Here is a 27,802-nt window from a genome sequence, read left to right as displayed (position 1 = left end):
GCCCAGGAGTCTCTCCAGAAATCAGTTATCAGTGGAATTAAAGAAGCTTCAGAAAGGTGTTCGGCCCTCAAGCACATTGGGCAGGGTGAACGCAAAGCATTGGCTCTGTGAAGTTTTGTTGACTAATGCCTATACTTTTTCAGCAAAGATGTTGGAATTGTAAGAGTTTCATGTCAATGGTGTATAAAGAAAACAAGAAAAAGGTGGAACTGATTCAGCTTGCTGGTGGAAGCAAGTTGAAGGTGGAACACTTATTCAATTGAATGGCTGTTTTAAGGGATACAGGGTTTGCAAACAGAAGCAAACAGAGCAGTATTGTATTGATGTCCTTTAAGAAATAGTATTATGTATGGAAAAACAAATGTTCTCTTTAAAAAGTGAGGTATCATACACTTTCAAAAATGTATATAAAGATAAATTTATGCTTTCTTATCTACACTATATGGTGCTCTTTTCCCAGGGTATAGTGGCACATGTGACAGAAAACAGATTAAAAAGAAAAATTTATTGCACAGTATTTTTTTCTGTTGAAAAGGAGCCAATTTAAAAATTTGTTTAGGATAGTATTAAAGAGCAAATATCTTGACTTCCATCAGTATTGATTTGTAGGTAAAAGCTGAATTCTTTTAGCTCAAGTTCTCTCTCATCAGAATATATTAAAGAAACTAATGGATCTCACATATGGACTGGTCATTTATCCTTTATTTAAATACGTCAGCAATAGTTTATAGAGAGTATCAATATATCTCAAGGGGAGGCCAAATACACATGAAAACAGGTAAGGTTTAATCATAGGTGAAAAACTGAGCATAATATCAATGAAATGCCAGCACCCTTGTGTACTGTGTACACCTTTGTGTACTGTCCTTTTGGGGAAAGAAATAAAGCTTGTCTTTCTTTCAGTTTGTTACACTGAAAGATAAAGTTTCCTTCGGTTACAATCAAAAATATATATCATTTGGAATTTAAAGACCATTTAAAGTGAAAGAGTAATCATAAACAGACCCTTTATTAACAAAAGAAAATTCATATAATCCACATAGGTACCAATCGATTGTGTTTCACTGTTTCAATGTAAGAACTGCAAATAACTTTAGTAATTCTAAATTTAAGACAGTCAAAAATCGTTCTCTTTAGTATGTCCTATAATTATCCAGTACCAAAATAATAAGGGGAAGTATAAGTATTAATTCTCAATTTTTAAAAAGACAGCTTAAAGAGGAAGGAATGCTAATGTGGAAGGATTAAATAAATGCTGTCTCGGTAAGAGTTTTACCCAGTGTAGGGAAGAGTCACACACTTCACGTCCTTGTTAGAAGAGTCTTGGAGAAAACACTCCCACTCGGATAGAAATTCACTGTAAACAACTCTCTTGCTGTTCCACTGGCTGTACTTTTGAAGACGCGGCAGCTCTTAGAAGGAGCTGAGTGCCTTGTGCAATACCGTGACCTTACGTTGCAGAGACACTTCCAGTTTTGGAATGTGAAATGTCTGAAACTGGGAGTGGGTGGATGAGAGGTGGAGCCAGCCGGGAGCCGGGGCGCCTCTGTTTCTGAGAAACTCTTCCCTGCTTTTGAGCGTCGCCGCTTCGCTAAGGACACGGCTGAAGTCCTGAACACTGCTAAGTTGATCAACTAAAAAAGAAATAAAAAAGCGGGCTTCCAACCGCCCTGGAGCTCTAGGGTGGTATTTTGGAAGTTGAAGCTTGCAACTTTTTCAGTGCAAAACAAGACTGAATTCTGTCAGACCTGAAACCACAGCCTCCCAAAATGCGTCACAGACTCTTGATGCTGCACGAGGGCAGCTTCCCTCCCCCCACACCTGTGAGTCAGGACAACTATTAAAGGAAACTTTTATTGGAAGCTGTCAATACAGAGGTAGGCAACGTGCAGATGTTGGGGCCACGGTGGAAAAGAGTGTGGATCCTGTGCCTGCATAAATGGTCGCCAGCAGGGAGAAGAACGTTTTTCTGGAAAACAGAGGGATACAGAGGAAAGAGTAGTTGTAAGCAAGAGGTAGGTTCCTCTGATTTCACCTTCTCTCCAGTTAAAACTAGGATGCAGAATTCACTCCAGCGGGCAAGGTAACCATCTCTCAGGGAAGACAAAGCCTGAATTTCTTGTGAGTTGATGTCCTCAGTCCTCATCCACAGCTCTTTCTGAAAATCACACAAAAAAAAGTAGTCTTAGATGAGCTCAGTTCGCTGTAGAACAAGAGAGAAGAAAGCCAGGAATTAAATAGAAGGTGTTGGAATGGTGGGCATTTCAACTCTGTGTTCTTCATTTTCAGCCAATACAGATTCTTTATGAGATGAGAACAAGCTTTCTATAGTGGAGCCATGGGCTTACTGTTTCATTTGCTATGAATCCAAACCTGTTCCTGGGTGGTTCAACACTAATGAGGCTCAGAAGGTCCCTAAACAATGCTGTCCCAATTGTATTTGTGCTTCTATATGGCTTTCCTTGCTGTTTGTCATTGCTGCTATTACCTGGGCTGTTCCAGCAATAGAAAACAAAGCTGAGGGTGAAACATAGATGAAATTCCTGTAACTGGCAGCATTTTAGCAATAGGGACCTGTAGTTTTTGACATATTCTTCCTTTAATGCCTGAGAAGATGGCTTTAGGAATTTAAATGGAATCTAAAAATAATTTACAGTTTTAGTAGTTTTATTATATAAACTATATCAGATTGCTAGCAGAAGGAAGAGATTCTGGAAGCCAGCTGTAGTTATTTAATTCATGTCCAGCCAGAAAAGTAGGTTTTGGTTTCAAGTACCGATGACAGTCTTCATTTAAAAGCAGAGCTTGAGCCTGGCCATGCAACGAGCTGACCTCCCCTAACCCTCCGAGCATTTAGTAGCACTGTGTTTGAGAGGTTGCCTGAGTGTATCCCATGTGGAGTTTTCTACTGTCCTGGGGGATTATGTTATCCTGGTTTGATCCACTTTTCATTTCACCAGTGGAATGTTTCTATTGACTTTCCCACAAGCTGATTTCATTGAAAAAAAAAAAAAAGTTGCTCTTCTTTACATATTTCATGTCGATGGAAAGGTCTGATTTTTTGAATGCATGTTTATATTTTATGAGCTTCTGAAACAATGTCTTTTATGTATTGGTGTAAATGAACCTTTTCAATGATGAATGGAAGACACCTAGTGAGGTGCCCCTCTGACTGCCAAACATCACTGGCAGGCATTCAAGCAGAGTGTCCTTTACTGGACACGTCTGAGCACGTATGTGGATGTGTTCATGCATGGAGTTTAAGGGAATAAGCTCTTCATAGGCTTACTGAGGTAGGCATGTGCATGAAACTGGATTTTTTTCATTCAGATTTTATTCAGTCTAAAGACAGTTGTGAAAGAACACAGATATATATGGGGTTTTTTCAATGTAAGATAAGGTGATTTTTTATCCCCGTGATTTGATACAAGTAGAAGGGGAAGAGCTTCCCATGTGCAGCCTGCAAGGAGTGCCAGACCCTGCCCTGGAAGCTGGTGGAACTGGCACAGGGAGCCCCAGGACGTCTCATCGAGAAGTGCTGCCACGGTCCCATCGCTGTGATTCACAATCGTGCCCAGGTTGACAGGACAGAACCTGCTTCCTCCATGACCTGCCTGTTCTCTCCCCTCCAGACCTAGTTTGAGAAGCCAGCAGGAACAGTGGGTGCCCTTGACCTTGCCGTGGCCTTCCCTCTGTGGCCTTTTCCTGGCCCTCCATTGCCCTTTGCACTTTCTTACCAAGTCATGGTGCAATCAAGCTACAGGGTTGCCTCTTCTAGATGTCATCTGAAACAGACCAGTTCAGATCGGTTCTCTCCTTGCCACTGTTTTTACTAAGCAGGCTAATATAGAATATACACGTCCAGATCCTATCTTAAAATTAACTGCTTGGCATCCTTGAACAGATCAGGGAGAAAAATAAATTGTTATCCTGAAACGTGACTCAGCCTGCTGCAAAGAAAGCAATGAAAGAAAAATCAGACTGATGACTTCTTTGCTTTAAGTTCTGCAGATCAGAAATCAGAGGCTGAATTTTGGATCAAACATCCACAGCAGTCTTGCAATCAACACTCCCAGCTTGGGAAGATACAACCAGCACCTCCTTTAGCTGCTCTAACAATGCAGCAGCTCTTTGTTGGTGCTAGCAAAGCAATTAGGCTCCCCGGTGTGAGAGAGGTGTTTATTGCACAGTTGCATCCAAGTGATTGGGGTTGTTTTACTCAAGCCGATCTCACTAATATAAATTTAAAATGGCATTTTCACCTCACGCTTAGAGGCTGAGAAAATGCTTTTGAAGATTTGATTTGCTGTGATGATGATCTTGGTAGAGGAACAAAATCAAACACAGATCTATTGTTACAGCACTTGGGTCATGGCTGAGACAGTTGGCTACTTCATTATAGCAAACATGTAGGAGGCCTTTCTCCTCTTTTAACATCCAACAGAGGAGCCATGACTTTACTGACACCTTTGAGAGGAGGAGAACCAATCCTTTATACATCCAGGATTTAGTCAGACATACATTTATACAGCACGGACAGCAAGCCCTTTTTCTCTCAACTGTTTTGAAATCATATATTCCATCTTTCTGGCAGGATCAAATCTGAGCGGTGAGATTGCTCCAGGTCCAGGCAAGCTTAGAATCTGACTGTAATTTTTTTCCACATTTTTCATCATGGTATTTATAGCTCATTTTCACCTGTGCCATTTTCAGTGTAATCATTACCTTTCTGACACTGGCTCAGCTGTAAGTGAAGGGGGTAACACTGAATGCCATTTGGAGGATGATTAGGGTGAGATCAGCCTTGAAATCCGACTCAAGTTAATGATGAAACCTGAGTTTTGTTAATAATACATTGTAATTATTACTGCAGGCAGGGCAGATATCTCATATTTCTCATCTTTTAACTTGAGGATCCTACTCAAATTGATCTGTTTAACTTCTTAACCGTTGCACCCTGTATTCAGGTCTGAAAACGGAAAGCCGTTCCATTTTCTTAGCCAGATTTCCAGGCACTTCAGCTTTCCCAGGTACAGCAAGATCTCCACAGACAGTACTGAGTTACACAAGCTGGAGAAAACAGGGACTGAGAACAGGATATGTCATGAACAGTTGAAAAAGCAGAATGTAAATAATACAAGACACCTAATTGGGGCTGCCCTTTCACCAAGCGCTGAGGACGCATGTCAGTGCGCAGGACAGGCCTGGCCTGTGGCAATGGGCTTCCCACATCCTACAAGACCTTAGAATAAATAAATAAATAAACAAACAAACAAACAAACAAATAAATAAATAAATAAATAAATAAATAGCATTTGGAGCCAAGCTGCTTACCTCCTGTAATTGCCAATAAAACATCAATCCTTACCTTTTGTAGACTGCACCTAGTGCGTGTACCTCAGAGATGCTGAGCCAGATTGGAGAGGTGACACACGCCATGGTGTGCGTTACCCCTTGGTGGGTGGGAGGGGAGCGTGAGCTGCTGAAAGTGACACCACAGCGGGTGGGAGGGAAAAGCCTGTGGCAGGAAAAGCGACCTGCGGCAGCATGTAGGAAGATGTAAGGTAGAGGAGCCCCTTATTACTTAACATCATATCTTCTTACTGCCTCCTGATGGCTCCAGTTGCAGCCTCCCCCTGCTGGGGTCAGTTGTGCCAACTGCCTTCATTTGCCCTCGGCGACGTGCACCTACCCAAGGTATGAAATCATGTATGCTGACACGTGGTGCACTTTAATTTTATAGAAATTATTTATAGAACCTTTTATTTTATAGAAATTGCCACCGTGGAATGGCCTGCGGCTCAAGTCGTGATTGAGTCTGGTCTGCTACCCCATCCACACCACGTGCTTGCGTAGGCGAAAGTTAGGGACTTATTTGCTCTCAGAGAAAATAACTTTCCAACACCCCTTGTTCAAACATTGGCTAATGAAGAAAGCCTCAAGGAGAAGCTTATCAGAAAAGAAAAAAAAATCCACTCTGTTTCATTTTACTTCTGCTTATTATTTCTCTGTCTGTATCTTGACTGAGCGTTGTATGTTATCTTGAAACAGTTTCATAAACTTGAAATTGATACGAGTGGGACTGTACCAGTCCAGCAGATCCTCCTGGTGCTTTGGGTAGCCCCGGTTGATAGGAAAGAGACGGCTTTCATTAGGACTCCACTGGATGTGGTTGCACAATCTCATAAATTCAAATTAAGCCCAGACTGCTGTCAAAAGTGACAATCCATTTCCCTCTTTCATCCCTAATCCATGGCTACTTGATCATGTCTCCTCACTTGCATGCTAATGTACAGCAAATAGAGCAGAGAGCTGATCTGAGTGAAAATTCAGCGTTTCTTTTCCAGTAGTTATTTTCAAATTAGGCAATTTCTTAGTTCTAAATTGAATTTGTGCCCCTGTTGAAACTGTCTCTTGCAGAAGAAATGAAAGCCTTGAGGTCAAAGCACTGTAGAGGTGCAGCGGAGGTTAAAGAGGGGCCTGAAAATCGGAATGCGTTACCTTCACTGGGGCTGGTGTGCAGAGCCCAACCTTCACCTTTGCAAGCAGGGAACTACTGGTAATGCAACTGGGTCATTCTATATTTTTCTAGTATCTATTCCTGCTATTTTTGGTCATTTTCTCTTTCCTACATTTTTCACTTCCTGAGTTTCAAATAGGTAAATAGCATGGAACAAGTGGTGGTTGGGGTGAGTGACACAATGCACTTCCCACGTGTGAAAGAAACAATAATAGGTTTTATTGATATGGATGATTGTTTCACGAGATTCTATGGCAAGGTCACATATTATTTACAGCATGGGATACAGGTTATACACAGAATTATCAAGGACACCCTCCCATTGATTCATAGGGTTCGGATTGGACCCCCTTGTTTTCCAGACTCCTTCTGAGAGGAGTCTGGGTGCGACTGGATACAGTCCTAGTCCCAGACCTGGTCAATGGCTTATGGCTAAGGGATTTTATGCAGTTATGTCAGTAAAGTTTGCAAGTTCAAAAAGAGCGAGTGCACTAGTCATTTAGCACAAGTGTGTTGTGGAAAGGGGTCTCTCAGCCCTGAGGAGTATCCTTGAGAGGCGTCCCTGCTGAAGGGGATATCCTGGCGTGCAGCCCGCTGCCATGCAAGGAGAGCTCAAGGGGCTCTGGGGCTGACCCTGTATTTATGGCATAAGATAACTGACTTAAAATCATTCTTTCACTTCAGAAATGATTGTTGGCTGGTGTCTGCGCTATTAGCCTTATCTCCCTGTCAGGATGCAGCCACCAGGACTGTTATTGATGGTTAATGTCTGAGTGGGGGAAGAAGTGAGGGAGGGAACCACCAGGATCAGATAATGTGGCGGTTAACACCTGAATAGGGCTATGTGTGAAAAGTCAGGCTGAGCTGGGGAAGGAGCAGACTTGTCACAGTAAAGCCTTGAAAAGACTAGAAATTACTATTATTTAAACAGAATACTTGCTCCAAATCTCAGTTGAGGGACAGGATCAGGTTCTGTGCTTTTAGCCTTATAAGTTAAGAGCCCCACAGCGGTTTTAGGTATGTGGCCCTGTCTCATATTCACTTTATCTAAATGTACTGCTGGTGTATGATCTTTACTATTTAAGCACACTAACAATTATTTTTACATTCATAATTATTTTTGCATTCATACTTCCTCTAATATAATATTTGCTCTTAATTTCAGATCAAAATTTAATTGTCTGAAGAATAACAACATCAGCTGATTTATCTTGCTTTGCAATGTTTATCTATTTTGATAAAAAATCAGTTACTATTAAATTTTCTGCTAAGGCATAGGATGAAAAGAAAAAAAACGATGCTGAACGAAGAGTGGTCTTATCCATTGGAATTAATCATAGAATATCAAGGGAAAAAAAAAGGTTCTCAATTTTCTATTTGACTTATGTTAAAAATATAATCTTATTAACTTGAATTAGAGTTTTTTTAATTTTAAAACAAGGACAAAATACAAATGTAGAGCCAGAATAATCATTTTCATTGAAGTTTGCATGTGAGGTTGGCAGTGTTTTTCTACTGGGCCTTTTTTTCCTGCTGCAAATGAAAGGAAAGGTTTGGTATAAACCTGAGCATTTTTGTTCAACCCCAGCTCCCGAAGGACAGATCTGAGGTATTTGGAGCCACACAGGAAGGCTGCATAATAACGAAACAAAATCCTCATGCAAGCATCAGCCAAAAGAGTCACACTATTAAAAAAAAAAAAAAAAAAAAAAAAAAAAAAAAAAAAAGGCATAATTGTGGAAAAGATCATTTCCTTGCACAGCTCATATGGAATACCAGAAACCTGGCACGGGTGTCACTTCCAGGGATAACCCTCCAGTCATGGGGAATTTTTTGCAGAAATTCTTCAGCGAATTCTCACAGCTTTCAGCTGGATGGTGGCAAACGCACCCGGCTCGGCAGGGCAGAGATGCCCTGGAGAGGAGGTTGCTGATTGTGGGCGCTGCCTCCCTGTGCAGATCTGTTGCAGTTGGACCTGTGAGGGTTTCAGGACCGGGAGGGAGGGGATGGGTGAAGGAGGCAGCCCCACGACAGGCAGGCCGGCCCTCAGTGCGCGGCGGAGCCGGGCCTCGCAGCAGGCCCTCATGCCCTCGTGCTCCCGGCGTCGGGCGAGCGGCCTGTGCTGCGGCCCTGGAACCTCTCATCTCCGCTCCCCCGAGCAGCTGTGGGGCCGAGGGGCCCCAACTACGTTGGTCGTACACTAACTCACTCCAGTGAGACCAGGCCTTTGGAAATTAGGAATTCAAATACCGCAGTTAGAAGCGCTGCTGAATATTGCTCCTAGGGCACCAAATGGCACCGCTTGGGCACATGGTCATCAGTACTCATGCTGCGTTATGCTGACTAAGCCGCGGAGGTGTAATGAAATGGGAGTAGTTTATACTTATGTCCTTCCTAAAGCTCCTTTTTGCTGGTAGGGTGGTGTAAACTAGTCAGTAAAATGTTCCACATGAGAAAAAAAACAGTCTTCCCCTTCCTCTGCTCTTGAAAGATAATTTTTCCTCCAGTAATTTTTCCTGCAGCACTCCAGCATGCCACAGGGCCCCCCAAACGTATTGGCCGTGCTGAAAGTTGCTCAGCAGTAGTGGAGCAGACTGCGCAGCTGGGGCTGAAGCGGAGACCAGCCCTTGTGCAACGCAGCGACGCTGCCAAATCCCAGGTGTCAGGAAACCCTATGCTCCAGGCTGCAGAACTCCTGCAGCTGGGAATACCTTGGCCTTGCTGCTAGAGGACCAGGACACGAGCTCTCCTGTGGAGGCTGCATAGTGAGTGTGCTTACTAGGACCATGCAGCCGTGTGAAATGCCCCTCTGCTAGAAGGGAGCAAAAATAAATAGTTTCCAAGGTTTTAAAGTGCTCAAAAGTGTTCTTGTTTCTTAACCATGTTCCTCATTTGACTGACTGCATTAGGATGTCTTCATAGCGATCTCTTGGTTGGGAGATGTCCCACATGTAAGTTCTACATTATCTTTTCACATTTAGCATGATCTGAGTGAAAAGGGAATGATTTGGAGATCTGAATTTTCCCCCCTTATGTTCTCAAGTTAGGCTGAGAAACAGGAAGCTGCTTTGCATAAAGGTAGGTCTGTGTTTTAGACAAATGAAGTTGGTGTTTGCCTGGCTAAATATACCCAGGGAGTCATACTCAGTGGGTAGTCCTGGCTATTTTTAGGCTTTATTTTTGCCTGCCTTTATTTATTTATTTCTTTTCAATGACACCTCCACTGTACCCTCTGCTCCTTGCTAGGCACCACTTCCTGAGCCGGTACGAAACTTATAATTACAGGGGAAGTCAATCTTGTCACGTGTCATTTATCATGTGTTGCAGAGGGCTGATTTCGGTGAGGGAAGAACAAAGCTTAGCAGAAAAGAAGCCGAGAGCAAAAGAAGGAGGCAGAGAAGCATGCTCTTAATAATTTGCCCTTTGCAACAACAGACCCTTATCTGATCACCCACGCTCATCTGGCTGCTGACGCTGTACTTGCTTCATTAGTACCAGCTATTTTTACACCTTTTGTGTCTTTTGAGGAACCGTGTGGGCCTGCCGGCTTGAAGTGATTCACCATCTCCTAGTGAACAGGGTGTCCTCAAGTGCTGTGAGTGGGATAGGAAGAAAGGAGTAGGGGGAAGAGTTCAACTGAACTGGCAAGTGGGGTAACTGCTTTAGGTGATGTGCCTTGTGTCTTAGCTTCCCTGTCTGCAAAGGGGATGTTGACCAAATTTGCTTTTGTTTGTAACAGCCAAGTGTGGTGAGTAAGCACCAGGAGACCTTCAGACCAGCCTTAAGCTCCTCATTTCACTTCTCCTTGTGGCTGTTGAGAAGAGATAACTTTGGTGGAAAGGCCCATGAGTGATTCAGGGAAAGGAGAACACAGTAGGAGTTTTGTCTGGGGGGCTCCTAGGGCTGAGGAATGGTTGCTTTCTCTTTCGATAATCCACCAGTCCTGGAAGTCCCCTCTCCAAATCTGTATGCTGTTGAGGTCTCATCTGCCAGCAGAAATTAATTTTTTTTTGCTGTTCTTACTTAAACATTTCCTAGGTAAGAGATTTGGGATTCAGTTATACCACTTATTAAGTACAAGTTAATATTTTTGTATTGCAGTTTTCCTTGAAGTACTTTCAACAGTCATTGTGATGAAGGATACTTATATAAAACACTAAGGTGCTGTTTGTTCTAAGAATACCGTGCAATGCGGCACACTTGTCTAATCTTGTCTGATATAAAGTTCTTATGAAACCTGAATAGCATCTTTCCCAATAAAAGTTTTGTTTCTTTTTGTGTTGCTGTGGTTGAGAGCCTGTAACTCAGCTGCAGCTTGGATTGTCCCTCAAATATGATCATGGAGTAACGGAGGTTCTACATGTTGCAGATGTAAACATTTTTGTTGGAACATCATCTTCTCAACAATATTTGCTTAGGGAAGTGAAGCTCTTATTAATAAAAAGAGTTGAGTTGTGTTTTGTAGAAATAAATCTAACCACAAAGAATAAGTATTATGTATTACTATATATATAGCAGAATGTATATGCATGTTTTACTTGTTTTTTTAATGAGGTGTTCAGATGCAACTGGATATTGTACATACTAACTTCCAATACTTCATACAGTAGAAGGAAGTATTGTCAAATACTGCCAGAGGAATTTTAAAAGCAGTTATTATTTTTAAGCACTGAGCAGTTGTTATTTATTCTTTTCTTAAGCATCCTGAGGGCCATTACCAAAGCAGCATCATTAAATGCGCAGTCTAAATAATGGATCTTATGTTGGCACTCTCAGCATAACCTTCAGGCAATGCTAAGGGCCTAGATTTGCTGCAGTAAAATGCCTGTATTAAGTCTACAGTCAAGCCAAAATTTTGACTGTGTAGTAGTGGCTGTCATGACATGCATGTGATGAGTGGAATTTGGGACTCAACAGTTGATCTCAGCAGAACTTCATAGAATCACAGAATGGTTGAGGTTGGAAGGGACCGCAGAGGTCACCTAGTCCAACCCCCTGCTCCAGCAGGGACACCCAGAGCACGGGGCACAGGGCAGCATCCGGGCGGGTTTGGAAGATCTCCAGAGAAGGAGACTCCACAGCCTCCCTGGGCAGCCTGTGCCAGGGCTCTGGCACCCTCACTTTAACAAAGAATTCGGAATTGACTGAAATACAAGTTCTACAAAGACTCATTTTACTTTTGGTACAAAAAATGGACAAAATTGATAGGAATCCTATGGGTGTTTGATATACATCTGGTTTTAGTTTGATATGTGATGACCATGGAGTTTCATAAACAATAACAGGTTTCAAATTAAGGTTGTACAATAATTGGTTTGCATGAGAAACAAATGCAGGATCAGATTTTGTAAATGTGCTCTTATGCCATTCTTACTGGGGCAAGTGTATCTGCCCCAGCTACATCCTGGCAGATTTAAAGTGCATTTGTTCATTCAAGAAAGTATCCAAATTACACTGCTATTTTTGTGTGAAATAGAAGTTGCTTCTTCTGACACATAGTATGAAAGGAGGAATAGCTGTTTTCAAATTATGCTGTGGTTGCATAATTGGTATTGCATAACTTTTAACTGAAAAAGCCTCACTTCTCAGAAAATATAGCAATATTTTCCCTCTAAAATGAAAATGTTAGTACTTTGCGTAGTTTTTGCCTAAGATTTTTCAACAGAGTAACAATTATTTTCTCCGTAAAAATGATGTTATTTTTATACAAATTTTGAAACTATTCCAGGGAAAACTTAGGAAAACTAAACTTTATAGTAACTTAGGAAGCATCAACCAGAATACATTTTTTTTTCAATTGCTGCCCAAGTTTGCATTTATTGATTAAAAACAAAGACAAATTTTAGAATTTAAATGTCATTTCAGATAGAAAAAAATGTTACAGCTAATAAATGCATTGGTTTAAGTGCTATAATGACACCTTTTTTACCCTTTTTATTGTATTTACTATTTTACAACTCTAAAAATTACCAAGTCCACACTGGCTGGCATTTGGCTGTTTGCATACATTTATCTTTCACAGCTACAACTAAATTCATGACTTAGTTCATGGGTATTTTAGTTCATATGTGCTATGTATGTGTGACATTTCCCTTTCTGATTGGCATATTTCATTATATGAAAGTAAGAAAATAATCTTAAATCTCTTCTTTGAATTGTTACTGCAAGTGCAAAAGCTTCATTGCGATCCCAGTCATCATGCAGCACCACACAGCATCATTGGATAGTGTTTGAGCCTTTGCTTTGCAGACATTTCAGGTATTTAGTCTTTCACGTAATGCCCTTTCCTTCACGTGACAGTAGCGTGGGACTAACTGTAGGGCTTACAGCTACATTTCCATATTGCAGATGTGAAAAAAAAATCATATAAATTGTAGTCAGAAGCTGTTTCACACTTTCCCAGTTTGGCAGAGGACCAATGTTTTTAATTACCTTGGCTTAGAAGTAAATGAGACAGGGTTGAGTTTCTGCTGATGAAGAGAGCAGCCCAGGAGTTAAGAGCCCGTTTGTACCTCGGCACCCATTCTGGTGCTATTATATATTGTTGTAGAGCATTTGGTAGCTATGGTTTAGTTACTACTGAATTCACCCTTGAGTGAACTTCATTCTTATGCTGGTCAGGACCAGTGAGATTATGCAGCATATAAACCTCCCTTCAGCCATCAAAATAATGTTTAAGTAGGACCTAAGCAATGTGCGTGCGTTTCTGCCTGTTCTCTGCATGGGAGCACCTCTCACACCTGTCCCTCACTGCAGACTACGTTGCAAAAGCAAACAGAAAAATAGAGCAAAATGCCTGCATTTTTTTTTTTCTTCAGAATTTTTAATAGCACCCGGGGGGCTGAGCCCTTACCCGGTGTGTGCTGCACAGCAAGGTTAGGCAACCCCAAACACAATATTTACCTGCTCTCTTAAGGAAAGCAGTGCCATCAGAGAGATCAATTAGCTGTTAATTGACTGACAAGATTGTTCGCACTCTAGGCTGTTTTGGCATCTCTTTGATAGCAGTTGTTTGTTCAGTTCAAGGAGATCTGTGGTTAGTTTGGGAACTTTTACCAATGAAGGAAGTGTTTAAAATGAATTTGGCTCCTATGCAGCTATGTAGCTTCTCCCTCTCCCTTTTTTTTTTTTTTAATAGTCATCCTGTGGAAATAAGTCTGTGTTTAGTTGGACTTAGGCAATGCAAAAGCTTTTTTTATACATTTTTTCCATCCGGTAGTAATGTGTACATTATGCATGATGCTGAAACAGGAAACAGTGATGTACATTAAGTGAGCAATACTTGTCATTCCAGTGAAAAGGTCAGTGTTAAAGCCTTTCTGCTGTGGGCTTCTTGTATGGTTTCTTAAAACATACCCAACTTGATTTTAAGGGATTTTTTTTTTGGAGGTTGGTGGTGGTATGCCTCTATAAAGAGTGGAAATTTAAAATTGTCCTAAATTACTTAACAAAATATGAATGTTTTGCTGTAGCCTTACTCTGAGTATGTCTGATGCAAGCCAGCCTCTCTTAAAGAAAAGCATCTGTGTTTTGTGACAACTACATTATTGAAAATTTATTGCAGTATGTGTTCGAATTTTCTCTGTAGACATCCTAGAGGTGCTGGATTAGTTTATTTCCAGTTCATAATAGTTAACCTCAAATATTTAGTATGTAGGATGTGAGAGCCTAGAGCTAAATAAGGTCTGATTTGTTTGCAACTATGAGGTATATGTCTGGGATTATGTTCTTGGATTTACCACTCATTGCTTTGGATTTGTACCAGGATAATTTAGGGCAGAATCTGGCCCTTGCCTTGACTTGTTGTTGAAATAATCTATCTCCTTCCAGTGTTTTTAAATCAAACTTTGTATCTGTTCAAAGCTCCCTGCAGTCAAATGCAAGATTCCTGTTTCACACCTGGATTTTCTTTAAAGTCATCACCAAAAGGATATAGATTTTCCAGCTTGCTGTATCAGCATGCCTAATCTTTGGCACAGAGAGATGAGCAGGAATGCATTCAGAGAAGGGAAGGAGCATGTGAACACAAGCATTTACCCAACATGTAAAGAACAAAGATTCTGCCTGTAGTTTCTCCTCAAGTAAGTTTAGTACAATTTGTTTGATAATTTAAAAGTAAACTCAAGTGTACTATATATACTTGCTGAGCAGTATTTCTTTTTTATATTTGCAGGGACTTTTAAATGACCTTTTTATTAAATATCTGGTTAGTTCAGCTGCCCAAATTTATATTCTAAGCCTTTCAGTGTATTTTCAAAACAGTAATTCGCTGGCTAGTTTTGGAGAATGGCAATCCATTCAATAAAACACTGAAATCCAGATGGCAGGTGGAACATCTGGGCTGGAATTAAATAAAAAGTTGTAGTAGTGTCTTCAAATATGAAGCAGCTTCTTCAAATTACAAGACAGAAAGAGGTAGATTAAAAATGAATATAACTAACTTGATTTAAACAGGCTGCTTTTTTGTAGGATTTCACGTGGAAAAGAATTGCTCACAACTCCTGCAGAACTGTAGCAAAGGCCCAGGCATCTTTGCGTTCTGCAGTAACTCAAGACTTTGCCAAGTGTCAGTGGTTGACACAGGAATTTGCAGTCATTCCCAGAGGTGTTCAGATAGACAGGTAGAAAGCCAACTACAAAACCACAGTCAGAAGGGACCCCTAACTCAAGATGGTTGGAAATATGAAGAGAATCTCCTTGGTCAACAATGGGAAACCTTAGTACAAATATAGGAGAATTGAGAAGTGTTTCTTCTTCCCTACCTTTTCAATAAATTCAGATCAAAGACAGAAGGAAAGTGGTTTACCTCCAGACGGGGTTATCGAGGGTGGGATCAAGTAGCTCAAGGGAGCTTGCAGTTGGGTGCCTTTTCTTTCATTTGTGTAAAATGCCCAAATCGTCCACCCCGGAGACCAAATCTCTTTTGTCATCTTGTCTCAGCCCACAAGCATCCTCAGCCCTTGGCTGAACGTGCAGCCTCATAGAGCACCATGTGCAAACGCTTGTCTGTCTTCATGCCGGTTGTATCCTTCAGTTCAGAACTGGCCCTTAGTGCCAGCTGAAGACTCTTCTGCAAACGTAGCTCAACTTTGCTTTGCCTAAGCAGGAAAAGCTGTAAGTCCACGTGCATTTGCGTGTCTGTTGCTGTTGGCTGTCAGTCTGTCAAGGAAGGTGCTCTTTTGAGGAGCATCGTTAGCAAGGTTAAAGGAAAATGTGGGACGGGAGTGTGAGCCGAAGGTGTGCTATCCTTCTTCCTGAAAGGCCAAGTCTGGAACTCAGATTTATTCTCAGCTGCAGGTGGGACAGAGCTCAGAGGTGGCCTTTCTCTCTCTTCTCAGGCTCATTGGCTGCTGGGCTTATCCCAGACATAAACTAGACTTGTCTAATAAGGATCTTGGCAGAGATCTGCGCGTCAACCTAAGGATTTTATAGAAGCCTCTACCGTTTGTCTGTACTAACGATTGCCCTATAGAATAAGAATTCTCCAGGGGCCACTTACTGTGGTTTTAGGCCAGCTTTGTGCTGGCAAAGCTGAACAGAAAAGATTTAAAGCAGGGCTCCATCTGACCTTTAGTCTTTACTCTAGAGTCAATATTTATTCTGAATAAAGGATATAGCCTGGAAGACATAAGCTTCAAATTTGTTCACTTAGAAGAGCTGTAATGTGAGCTACAAATTGAGAAGTAGTAAAAAATGTATTTTGCCAAATTTTATTTTAAAGCTGTTGAGTGTAACCATTTTAATGATCTGGAAAAATAAGAAAAAGGGAAGGAAGGATCTTGGAGCTCTGTAGTCAACCAGATATATGTTCTCTTGCTTGCAGCTCATGAAGGTACCTTAGGAAAAAAAGAGTGAAAGAATAATGCTCCTTTCTAGAAAGTTTTTAAAGTCGTGATTTACTAGGTGCATCTGACATAAGTGCAGTTCCCAGCTTCCCAGTAATCTTCTCATGTTCAAAGTTTTCACGGAAGGAAAATGTACCGGGTGGGAATGAGAAGATGGTGCAGCTAGTGTGGCTGGAGGATGTGGCGAGGGGTTGACCCTGCTGCAGGGAAGCCTGGCTTGGTCCACGTCCAAGAGAGGGCTTTGCAGCTGGTGTCGAGGGATGTGCTCAGTTTAACTCGCTGGGCAGCTCCTCATCTGTGTAGGTGGGCCCATCTCAATCACTCTAAGGAAGCAGACCTATGTGAAACATTTGAAAGAAAAAGTGTGTTTTTATCATCTGTTCCTTAGTTTGAAATATGTAGTGCTTGAAGTGTAGGTAGTTTCTGTCTATGGAGGAGTATATTTTAAAGAAGAGCATCAATGAAAGTATAGTTAGGGTGTTTTCTAAAGGGGAAGTATTCATCAGTTGAAAAGTGTAAGTCTTGGTTTAAATTAGTCTGTGGGTACAGGAAGATGAAATGAAGACTTGACTGAAAAAAAAAAGGAATTCAAGTTATCTTTGCAGAGCGTTAGATTTCTCTAGTTAGGTAAGTAATACTTAGGACTAGGAAAAGCAAATGTAAGGAAATAATATTAAAGCCATCTTTGACAGGATGGATGACAGGTCAAACCAAACAAATAATTATGTTGATTCAGGAAAGAGATTTATTTACTCTGGGAGAATGACACTGACCAAAGTTAAGTCATCACTAATCCCTGTAATTAGTCTATACCTATTTCATAGTGTAGAGTGAAAAATTATATAGAATGTTCTCAAAATAGCAGGACCACAGAAAGACTCGAACTCTGGAGCACAGAGATCTCAGAGATCTTAGAGCTGAAAACTGTTGAAAGTTTATTAATATCCTCTTTTGTTCAAACAAAGCTAGTTCAGCTGCATTTCCCTGACTGACAGATTTCCTTTCTAGCAATGTGGCAATGTGATTTCCTTTTTAGATGTTCTCTGCAGAATGAATACAGAAGGGATACTCCTATTTCCAGAAGTTTCTTCTTCACTATTCTCAATACTGCCTCTGCAGAAAACTAGTAACTTTATGCTCTCTCATTTGGGAACATTCTCTTCCCTCCCAGTTTCCATCTCAAAAACTGTGCATTTTCCTATACTTCAGTGCTTGTATATTAGCATCATGAATGACCTGGGATTCAGTTTAGCCCAGCTGCCAACAATGGTTTGCCCCTTCCCTTTCCTAATAAGGAATTGCAGGTTTGCTCCACAGTAACCTATTCCGATATATGATGAATTACTGAAGATGATGCTTTCATTTCTTTTTACTTTCATAGCAATACATTTTATTTGAGAAAACAAATTAGGAAAAGATAAGAAAAGTTTTGCTTGGATTGCTTGGGTTTTCTCTCCTTTTAGAGACTCTGATAGGAGAATTATTTAGAAATCCATCAGAGCTGAATGACATAAAAGGCCTAAAATATGCCTTTCTTTCTAGCTTGAAAAGCCTTGAAAGCTTGAAAAAAAAGAAATAATAGCTTGCTGTTATTTTGTACTATGTGGGAATTCTCTCTAGTTACAATTTTTAAAAAGCATTATCCATATCTGACTGAATCAGCACTTCAATAGCTATTGTAGTCCTAACATTGCCCATTTTTGTGTTGTTAAATAAATAGTTGATAACAGGTGTCATAGTGATTCTGCTTTAGTTAAGTCATGAGGACTTTCTGATGTCCGTTGGTTTTCTGAAAGTGTTATTCATTAAAGGTATTTGTAACACATCCCAATAAGTGATTATAAAGAATTGAATTTATTTTTCTTTTTTTTATATAAATTTTCCTCTTTTTTAGTATCATACAAGTGTTTTTATCATCTAGTAGTTTTATTTAGTGGAGAAGGCCTAAGGGTTTTTAGCAGTTGCTATTTGAGAGTTGTTGTGGTAACCTATGCCCCATATTCTGAAGCTGATTATTTAGATATTTCTAAAGATCTGTTTTTAAATAGAAATGGAAGCGCTCTGAACCTTGTCCTAAATAAACGCTCCTAAGAAAAGTCATAAATCTGTTCTTATTACCCCAGTTGAAGAAGGATCCTTCTTTTTAAAATGAAAAAAAAATCTCATTTTAAAAAGAGGTAATGTCAGAAGCTGCCATTTTTGCCAATAAGATACTTTTTAGATATCTGTTTAGTCTCTCTTATTAAGATATGTTCTTCACACCCATCTTTAATGTAATCTGAGGATTGTCAAACAGGTGGCAAGTTATGGCTCTGAATAATAGTGGAGGTATAGAAGTCTTTGAAATACCTATTTGATGTAGGCTTCTTATTTGAGAAGCGAGACATTTATTCTTCAGCATTCTTGTTCTTCAGCAACGTCCCAGTGTTGTTTGCTGCTTTGGAAACTTACTTTTCACTACGTCTTCTTGTAGTGAACTGTATTCTGACCACGATTTCATTCTGGTCCTTGAAATCTTTAATAAGAGGCCTGAAAGGCTTAAAGCTGGAAAGAAGTATTGAAAGGGGATTTGCCAATGAGATTCAGGGATGATCCAGGTTTAGAAATGGTGTAGGAACACTGAGGGACATTGGGCAGCTGACTTAAACACAGTCAGGAGGGCCAGACTGCATTTGTTTAGACTTACAGTTACCTGTCTGTACACCAGAAACCTAAGGGCTTTTGAAAGATGTCTGCTCATATTCTTCAAAATGTGACCGCTCTGACCTCGAAGACACAGCACGAGCTGTTTCCAGTGGATGGATAAATGAAATTTTCAGGTCTCTACTGTGAAGTACAGAAAACCCTCCCTCTTCGGCATCATGTCTTCTTGATATCAAGATGTTCTTATGACTTTTTTTTTCCTTACAGGAAATTTGAAGATAGACATGCCTATTAGATGTCTAGAAGATACAGGTAAGTATTTTACTGAAAAAAAGGAATATATTCATATTCCTTTTGTCCTCTTCTGCATATTACTGATGTTTTGTGAAACCAAAGTTAGTCTTTCCACCCTGGGAATGTAAAATATCCCACTCTCTCTAACACTGTTTTTTACCTTTTTCCTTGTTGTTGTAAAATCACGACTGTCTTTAAAATTCACACTGTTTCATCCAGAATTCAAATACTGTATTTCACTGTAAAAAACATACCACTGAGCTTTCCCTTTTAATAAATAGAATTGTGGAAACCTGTTGCACTTAAGCTTGTAAAGTGGATATGTTTCAGCACAGTTTAAAATCTAAAATGCTTGTTTTATGTAAATACAGTTACAGCTCATTTCTACTATATGTAGTAACTCTTGTGAAGCATTTTCTCTAAAATTTAATGTAGAGGTTGGTAGTTGGAGGTGTGAAAAGGTGCCAACAGTAACTGCATTTAGAATGCTTTCTAAATGTCTTCTTTTTGTCTGTTTAAAAGCAATCTAAAAGATTCACATAGTCTTGTAAAACCAGTAAGAAGCTCTAGGGTAGAAACTCACCATTGAAAGGTAATTATCTGGGATTTCTGCCTAGCCAGTAGTGAGAAGGAGGCATCTCCAGAGCGGATAACCCTGTGCACAGAATCCTGTGCCTGGACATTCCAGATGTCTCAAGGATCCGCTATGATATGAAAAGATTTCTCCTCTGAAAGTGGTGATCACCCTTCTCTGACTTTAGAGGAAGCCCAGGTGACAAGGGTCGATGTCTGAATGGTGGATTTGCAATACTGGATGAGGTAATTATCATTAAACCGTCCCCAGCAAGCCTTACACAATTACTATTCACTTTGGATACTGTAGATCCTGGTTGATGTTTAGTTCTGTTACTGCGGAGCAGTGATTACACTTGTATGCAATCTCCAGAGCCAACCTGAGTGTCTCCACAAAATGGCCTTTCATGAAGTGTAGAGGCTACCTTCCATGAGGTACCTCAATGTTTTATTTTCTAAGTAAAAACTTTAATAAAAGTGCAACTGATTGCATTGATACTATGTCACGTAGTTGTATTAATTGGTGTGGGGGTTCTTTTTTTTATTCTTACAGATAGCTGTGTCACCATGGAAGAGATGAAAAGAACTTTGCTCTAGTAGATCACAAATCTCTCTGGGTCATTCTGCATCTCAGACAACAATGAAAAATGTTCGAAAGCTCTAATAAATCTTTGCAAATGTATAATAAACTGTTTAGGAAAGTTTCTGCCATGAACAGAACTGTGTAATAATCACGTTAATGTATAGACATAAATCTAATGCCTATAGACTACTGCGTGGACAGTTCCAAAGAGAAAGAGAAGTCTGTGAACTTGCAACTGCTCTGGAAAAATGGGAGCAACAATACTTTAAAAAGCACAGCTTTGGACACACTCCATGTGTCTGCACAGCTTTCAAGTGAACTAGCACTTAAGACCTTGTGTAACAAAATGGACTCTGGAGACACAGCTATAGGGCAAAAAGCTACCTCAAGGTCTGGAGAAACTGCTAAAGTACCAAGTAGATGGAGGCAAGAACATTCGGCTGTTATTAAGATGAGCACTTTTGGCAATCAAGAAGTACAGAGGCAACCACAAATAGATCACGAGCAAATTGGAAACACAGGATCAGCACAACTTTTTAGTTCTGGGAAACTAGTATCATCAAATGAAGCTGCACAGCAAGTCACGGAGAAGCAATATCCACAGCATCGTCCAAGTCCTTACTCATGTCAACATTCACTTTCTTTCCCACAGCATTCATTGCCACAAGGCTTCTTGCACAACATAAAGCCACACCAGAGCTTGGAAGGCCCTCCATGGCAATTTAGTAGCCACTTGCAATCAGTTGCCTCAGAGGACTTATTTCCTTTTCATATGCATAGCCATAGTTCAAGTTTCTCTAGGAAGAAGATTTCAAGTTTGAACCCTGCATTCAGCCAATATTCACAGAAATCTTTAGAACAGTCAGAAGACGCTCACAAAAAAGAGCACAAACCCAAAAAGCCTGGCAAGTACATTTGTCCTTACTGTAATCGGGCTTGTGCCAAACCTAGTGTACTTAAAAAGCATATTAGATCTCATACTGGAGAGCGACCGTACCCTTGTGTTCCTTGTGGTTTCTCTTTCAAGACGAAGAGCAACCTTTACAAGCACAGGAAGTCACATGCCCATGCGATTAAAGCAGGATTGGTACCTTTCACAGAGTCAGCAGTCTCTAAATTGGACCTGGATGCCAGTTACATTGAYGTGGAAGCTGAAATACACTCGGATGGCGAACAGAGCACGGACACTGATGAGGAGACCTCACTCCTAGTGGAAGGGACTGACAAACTGAGCCCTGTCCCACAGTTTCCCTTGGACATTGCTAGCAGAAGCAGTTTTCACTCCTCCATGGAAGAATCCTTGGTGGGGCCAATGAAAGTACCCATACTGATTATCCCTAAAAGCGGAATTCAGTTACCCAGTGAGAGTTCGCCATATATTGGCTCTGACATGTTGCAAACCCCTTCTCTAAGTACTAAGTCTGATGACTCTCATACAGTTAAACAGCGACTTGCACTAAGACTGTCAGAGAAGAAAGGGCAAGATTCTGAGCAGTCCTTAAACCTTCTGAGCCCCCACAGTAAAGGCAGCACTGATTCTGGTTACTTTTCCCGCTCAGAAAGTGCTGAGCAGCAAATAAGCCCTCCAAATACCAATGCAAAGTCTTATGAAGAAATCATCTTTGGGAAGTTCTATAGAATTAATCAAAGGACAGCACTAACAGTAGCCACAACAAATCAGGAACACAGTTTAATGGGTAGAAAGGGCAAAGCGGAGCCACTACCTCTTTTAAATACCAGATTAGATATGAAGATGCTTGAGGAGCATATTTCTCAACTGACTCCAAATAAAGAAGAACTCACTGACCCCAGCAATTTGAGCACTATTAAATCGCCACAAATCTATACAGGCAGCAATACAGAGTCCAGACAGTCCCAGACTACCACTTCGTCCATCAAAAGTGAAGCCAGTCTTTACCCAGGCAGTCAGCAGGGTGATGTGCCCGTCCTTCTAGAGCCCCCAGTTGATTCTTCTCCTCTTATTAGAAGCAACTCTATGCCAACCTCCTCTGCAAACAACTTAAATATTCCCCCATCCCTGAGAGGAAGCCATTCATTTGATGAGAAGATGACTGGCTCAGATGATGTGTTTTATCCTGGGACAGTGGGAATATCTCACCAACGGATGTTGAGAAGACAGGCTGCCTTTGAACTGCCCTCTGTGCAGGAGGGGCACTCAGATTCAGACTATCACGGAAGACCAGGGAAAAATATTATTGTTTCTTCCAGCAGACAAACAGCCAGTGACAAAGGACTGTCCTTAAAAGAGAAGAAAGCAGGAGACAAGGCCTTTTATGAATATGATGCCAGTGGAAAGCACTACAGAAAATGGGAAGAATTTGAAGCTCAGAAGCAGAACTACAGGGACTCGCCAGGCCTGGGGGGAGTAAGCAAGGGGGGAGAGTATTTTGTTGATCCCCTCGGGCAGTCACAGGCAGTGCCATCCATTTACGGAACAACCTTCGAAAACAGGAAGCGCAGGAAAGAAAAGAGTGTTGGAGACGAGGAGGACAGTCCCATGCTTTGCAGCAGTACCACGAGCACCACTGGGGGAATTCAGCCTTTGGACTTTGATACCAAATCCCAAATTCAGGACGTGCCAAGAAGTGGGTTTGCCCTTCAAGGCATGGACGCTGCTGCCCATTGCCATGCGGAGCGTTTTGAAATATGTAGGCCCTACCTGCAGTCTGGCAGCCCCGCAGCCTCTTTGGAAGATTCACCCTTAACTGCTGAGCAAGAAAAGACTGCAGAACCACTGACCAGAAAGCCCCCTGGAAATGTCATCTCTGTCATTCAGCATACAAATTCCTTGAGCAGGCCAAACTCATTTGAAAGGTCAGAATCTACAGAACATATTGCATGCCAACAGGATAAGATCTATTCACCCTCTGAAGCATGTGAGAGTGAGATTTGTGAGTCCCCAATGAGCCCAGACCGAGCCCCACAAGCAGAAAATGCTGACAATATTAGTAAGCCATCTCCATCCCAGCAACCTCAGCCATATCACATGCAGCCCAGGCTGGTTCGCCAGCACAACATACAGGTACCTGAAATTCGTGTTACAGAGGAGCCGGATAAGCCTGAGAAAGATAAAGAAGTGCAAAGTAAAGAGCAGGAGAGACCCACTGAAGAATTCCAGTGGCCCCAGAGAAGTGAAACGCTTTCTCAACTGCCAGCTGAAAAGCTCCCACCCAAAAAGAAGCGCTTACGACTTGCTGACATGGAACACTCCTCCGGAGAATCCAGCTTTGAGTCCACAGGAACCAGCCTCTCTCGCAGCCCTAGCCAAGAGAGTAATTTGTCACACAGTTCAAGTTTTTCAATGTCCTTTGAAAGAGAAGAAAATATAAAGTTCATCACACCTCCCAAACAAGATGAGTTTGGAAAACAGTCTGAGTTTCTGACTGTTCCAGCTGGTGCTTACTCCCTTTCCGTCCCTGGGCACCACCATCAGAGGGAAATGAGACGCTGCTCTTCTGAGCAGATGCCCTGTCCTCATGCTGCTGAAGTCCCAGAGATACGAAGTAAATCCTTTGATTACGGGAACCTGTCTCACGCCTCTTCAGCTGGGACACCTTCTACTGCACTGTCCCCATCACGAGAAAGGAAGAAATGCTTCTTGGTTCGCCAGGCTTCCTTTAGTGGCTTTCCAGAGATTTCCCAGGGTGACCAGAGCACAGAGCAAAGTATCAAGCAGGAGCAGATGGAACATGTGCAAGCTGGGCTTCGGTCCTCCCAAGTTGCCTGGCATCACTCCCCCTCCTCTGTACTGCAGCCTGTTCCTGATGATTCTGGAAAACAGGTTGTTGGTTCTTGTGCTCAGCTTAGTAGTAGCTCATCCCACCTTGCCCAGCAACAGGCTATTCTTGCAGACAATCAGGAAATGTTAAGGACACCCTTAATCCAGCAAGCACCTTATATTCCTAACAAGCACCCACCAGAGCAGCAGCAGCTTTTTGCACATCAGGAAAAAGTCCCATTTCCCCCTATTCATAACACCTTGTTTCAGTTCCCATATCCAGCTGTCTGCATGGTTCAGTTACCACCATCTCAGCAGCCTATCTTGTGGCAGTCATGCACAGAGCCTCTACAGAGACACTTCCAGCATCATTTTATGCAGCAGCTGCAGAAATCTTATGTCAAGCAACCTTTCCAAACAGACATTCCTCCAAGTTACCACCTGGAACATGCTACAGAGCATATCGGGAAGAAACCAGCTGATTATGTGCAGGTGAAAGAGCAAGCGTACCAGCATTACTCAGGAACATCTGGGCAGTATCCAAAAAATGCTCTTGCTAAGTACCAGCCTGACCATAGCATTAAAGCAACAGATACCTCCTCTGAGCAGCATCTTCAGGCAGGTTTTGACTCCCAAAGTGACGGATCCATACAGCCTTTGCCAGGAACAGTTGTTCCTGTCAGGATTCAAACCCATGTGCCATCTTATGGTAGTGTCATGTACACAAGCATTTCCCAGATCCTTGGCCAGAGTAACAGTCCTGCAATTGTCATTTGTAAAGTCGATGAAACTGTTTCTCAGAGAACATTAGTGACAAATGCAACCATGCAAGGAATTGGATTTAACATAGCGCAGATGTTAGGTCAGCATGGAGGCCTGGAAAAATATCCATTGTGGAAAGTGCCKCAGACACTGCCGCTTGGACTGGAACCCTCAATTCCCTTGTGTTTGACTTCCAGTTCTGACACAGCTTCTACTTTGGGAGGAAGCAAACGAATGCTTTCCCCTGCCAGCAGCTTGGAGCTCTTCATGGAGACCAAGCAGCAGAAACGCGTCAAGGAGGAAAAAATGTATGGGCAGATAGTTGAAGAGCTAAGTGCAGTTGAGTTAACTAACTCGGATATAAAGAAAGATTTTCCAAGAATGCAAAAACCTCAACTAGTACGACAGAGCTGTGCTACTGAGCCAAAGGAAAGTTTGCCATCCGTGTCATCCTCTTCACCGCTGTCATCCTCATCATCTCAAGATTTCCCCCCTGTCAGCATGCCAACAGCTGATGCTTTCCCACAGAGCAGGGAAAAGCTTTCCAGTTTTGATTCTGCGTCACCGGGACAAAAGTCCAGTGGGCCTTCTGAGGGAAGAGACTCACCAGAAGAATTGGATGTGGATGAAACAGCCTCAGATATGAGCATGAGTCCACAGAGGTCTTCATTGCTACCAGGAGAAATTCAGACAGAAGACCAGGTGAAACATCAAAAATTGCCTCTTGGGATGCTAGTCCAGATGGCATCCCATACCAGTGGGAAAGTAACAGGCTCGACCATTCTCTTAACCAATGTAGCAGATTTTCAGCAGATCCTTCAGTTCCCAAGCCTGCGCACTACTACTACTGTGAGCTGGTGTTTCTTAAACTATACAAAACCCAATTACATTCAGCAACCAACCCTCAAATCTTCTGTTTATGCTTCTTGGTGTATTAGTTCCTGCAATCCAAACCCATCTGGGCTAAGTACAAAGACAACTTTAGCACTTTTAAGGTCCAAGCAAAAAAACACCACAGAAATCTACACTCTGGCTGCTATGCACAGACCTGGAACTGGTAAACTGACATCATCAAGTGCATGGAAGCAGTTTGCTCAGGTAAATAAGAGGTTTTAAATATAMTAAAAGTAATACAGTTTTTCACTGAAAAAGTGTTTTGAAACAGAAGCTAAATTTTTTCTTTGTTTGTTTCTGTTTGTTTTTTAAAAAGCTCCATTGTGAAATAAGACATTGATATCTTCTGGTGGCCAATTTTGAGCATCATTTTGCCCTTCTGCAAACTCTGATATTTCTGCTCTTTCTGTCTTTACATTCGCAGAATCAGAGGAATCAGTCAGAGCCTAATCAGTCAGAGGCTGATATATAATCTCCTTTTATTTTGTCTTTTGTTTTGCTATGTCCTGGTTCAAGTAGTTTAAACAAACATCCATGAGTTTCCTAAGTAAAGATTAAGTTGAAATTGGATAAGGATCTCAGAGCCCTTTAATGTCTTTTACACAGCAAATCTTCCTTGTGGACTCAGCATTAGATAATGAGGACAGGGAAAATTCTATAATGGCAACAAATGACCTTCTAAGGCTTTTCCATCTCTATTTTCCATGATTTTTTTTTCCTGAGGAAAGATATAGTGCTGTCTGTTCTATCAGTACTCTCATAAAAAATGTCCAAGCTGCCCTCTTTCGTATTCTCCATCAAACTGTATGGGACAAATTAATTCATCTTGTAGAACTGCACCAAAATGAAAGTTTGCTTTGACCTGGATTGTTACAAATACTTGAAATGAAGTGTGCATTTATTGTGTGTTCCAGCAGTAACACCATTCCTTGTCTTTGTTCTATAGATGAAACATGAGCCGTTCTTCTTGTTTGGCAGCAAGCTTGAAAAGAARGTTGTGGGGAATATTATAAAAGAAAGAGTAAAAGGAGACATTCATGGAGATAAAGACATTACATCGAAACAAACTGAGCCGATCCGAATTAAAATCTTTGAAGGAGGGTAAGAAAATGCAACTGCAAATTCCAAGCTCAGTCTGTCATTTGGAAGAGATTTGAAAATGGACATGAATGAGTGAGAATGTAAACAATGTCCTGCCTTCTTGCCATGCATTGTAGCACCCAGACCTCYTYTTTTTTTTGTGTATATGTCAATCTTAAAACAAGCAAACAGGTAGCTGTGTACTGACTTGTGACTCTACTTTGCTATTAGGACAGTTATATTTTCTGTGTGTGTGAAACCTACACTCTAAATTGCTCCTTTCCTTATTTAGGTCATAAAGAAAAGATAGATGGTTGACATTTTGATATTTTCTATATAATTTCCATGTAGTTAATGATTTCTATAAAGACATATTCCCTTTTCTAGACTGTGTACCTCCACTCACTTGAATAGAATATTGCTCTTACAATATTATATTATAGGATTTTTAGATAAAATGTAAGATGGCAATGAAATTTGTGGTATTTAAAACTATTTGCTATGTAAGATTGATAAACTAATGTTTAATATTACTGTAGCCATCCATCACTGATGTGGTAAAAAAAAAAGACAAAGAGAAAAGAGAAGGAACAATGCTAAAGAACAATGCTAAATGTCCATTAGCATTGTTTTGAGGCTTATGGAGCCTGTTATGGAAAGCAGAGTTGATTGCTCCTTGCAGTACACTCGAAAGTACAAGATATTCTTTTATTTATTTACAGAATTCTGAGTGATATGATTAATTTTKCCAGTTGGTAGTAGGGAATACTCAGGTGGCTGAACAAGATGCTTTTTTTCAGAGTTACCAAACACAAATGCTCTCACAACCATATTTTCTTAGGAGAACTAAATGGGTTAGGAGGGAGATG

At 41.1% G+C, this 27,802-nt stretch overlaps 1 protein-coding gene across 3 annotated transcripts in view; it reads left to right on the top strand.

Moving 5' to 3' along the window:
- Positions 1–27,802, top strand: part of HIVEP2 (human immunodeficiency virus type I enhancer binding protein 2) — a 103,316-nt gene that overhangs the window by 59,458 nt on the left and 16,056 nt on the right. For 2 of the 3 annotated variants that reach the window (XM_026039183.1, XM_026039184.1), the window contains 3 exons: positions 19,276–19,320; positions 20,429–26,057; positions 26,800–26,954. In XM_026039183.1, coding sequence (XP_025894968.1) covers positions 20,634–26,057; positions 26,800–26,954 — 5,579 coding nt within the window. In that variant the 5' untranslated portion in view covers positions 19,276–19,320; positions 20,429–20,633. Of the gene's footprint in view, positions 1–14,567; positions 14,602–19,275; positions 19,321–20,428; positions 26,058–26,799; positions 26,955–27,802 lie in introns of those variants that run through there. The other variant, XM_026039185.1, reaches the window with a different exon arrangement.

This window comes from Nothoprocta perdicaria, unplaced genomic scaffold, assembly GCF_003342845.1.
Source record: "Nothoprocta perdicaria isolate Ctin4 unplaced genomic scaffold, notPer1 scaffold_221, whole genome shotgun sequence".
NCBI classification, from domain to species: domain Eukaryota; kingdom Metazoa; phylum Chordata; class Aves; order Tinamiformes; family Tinamidae; genus Nothoprocta; species Nothoprocta perdicaria.
The sequence above is the reverse complement of the archived record's forward strand: the minus strand, read 5'-3'. Positions and strand labels throughout refer to the sequence as shown.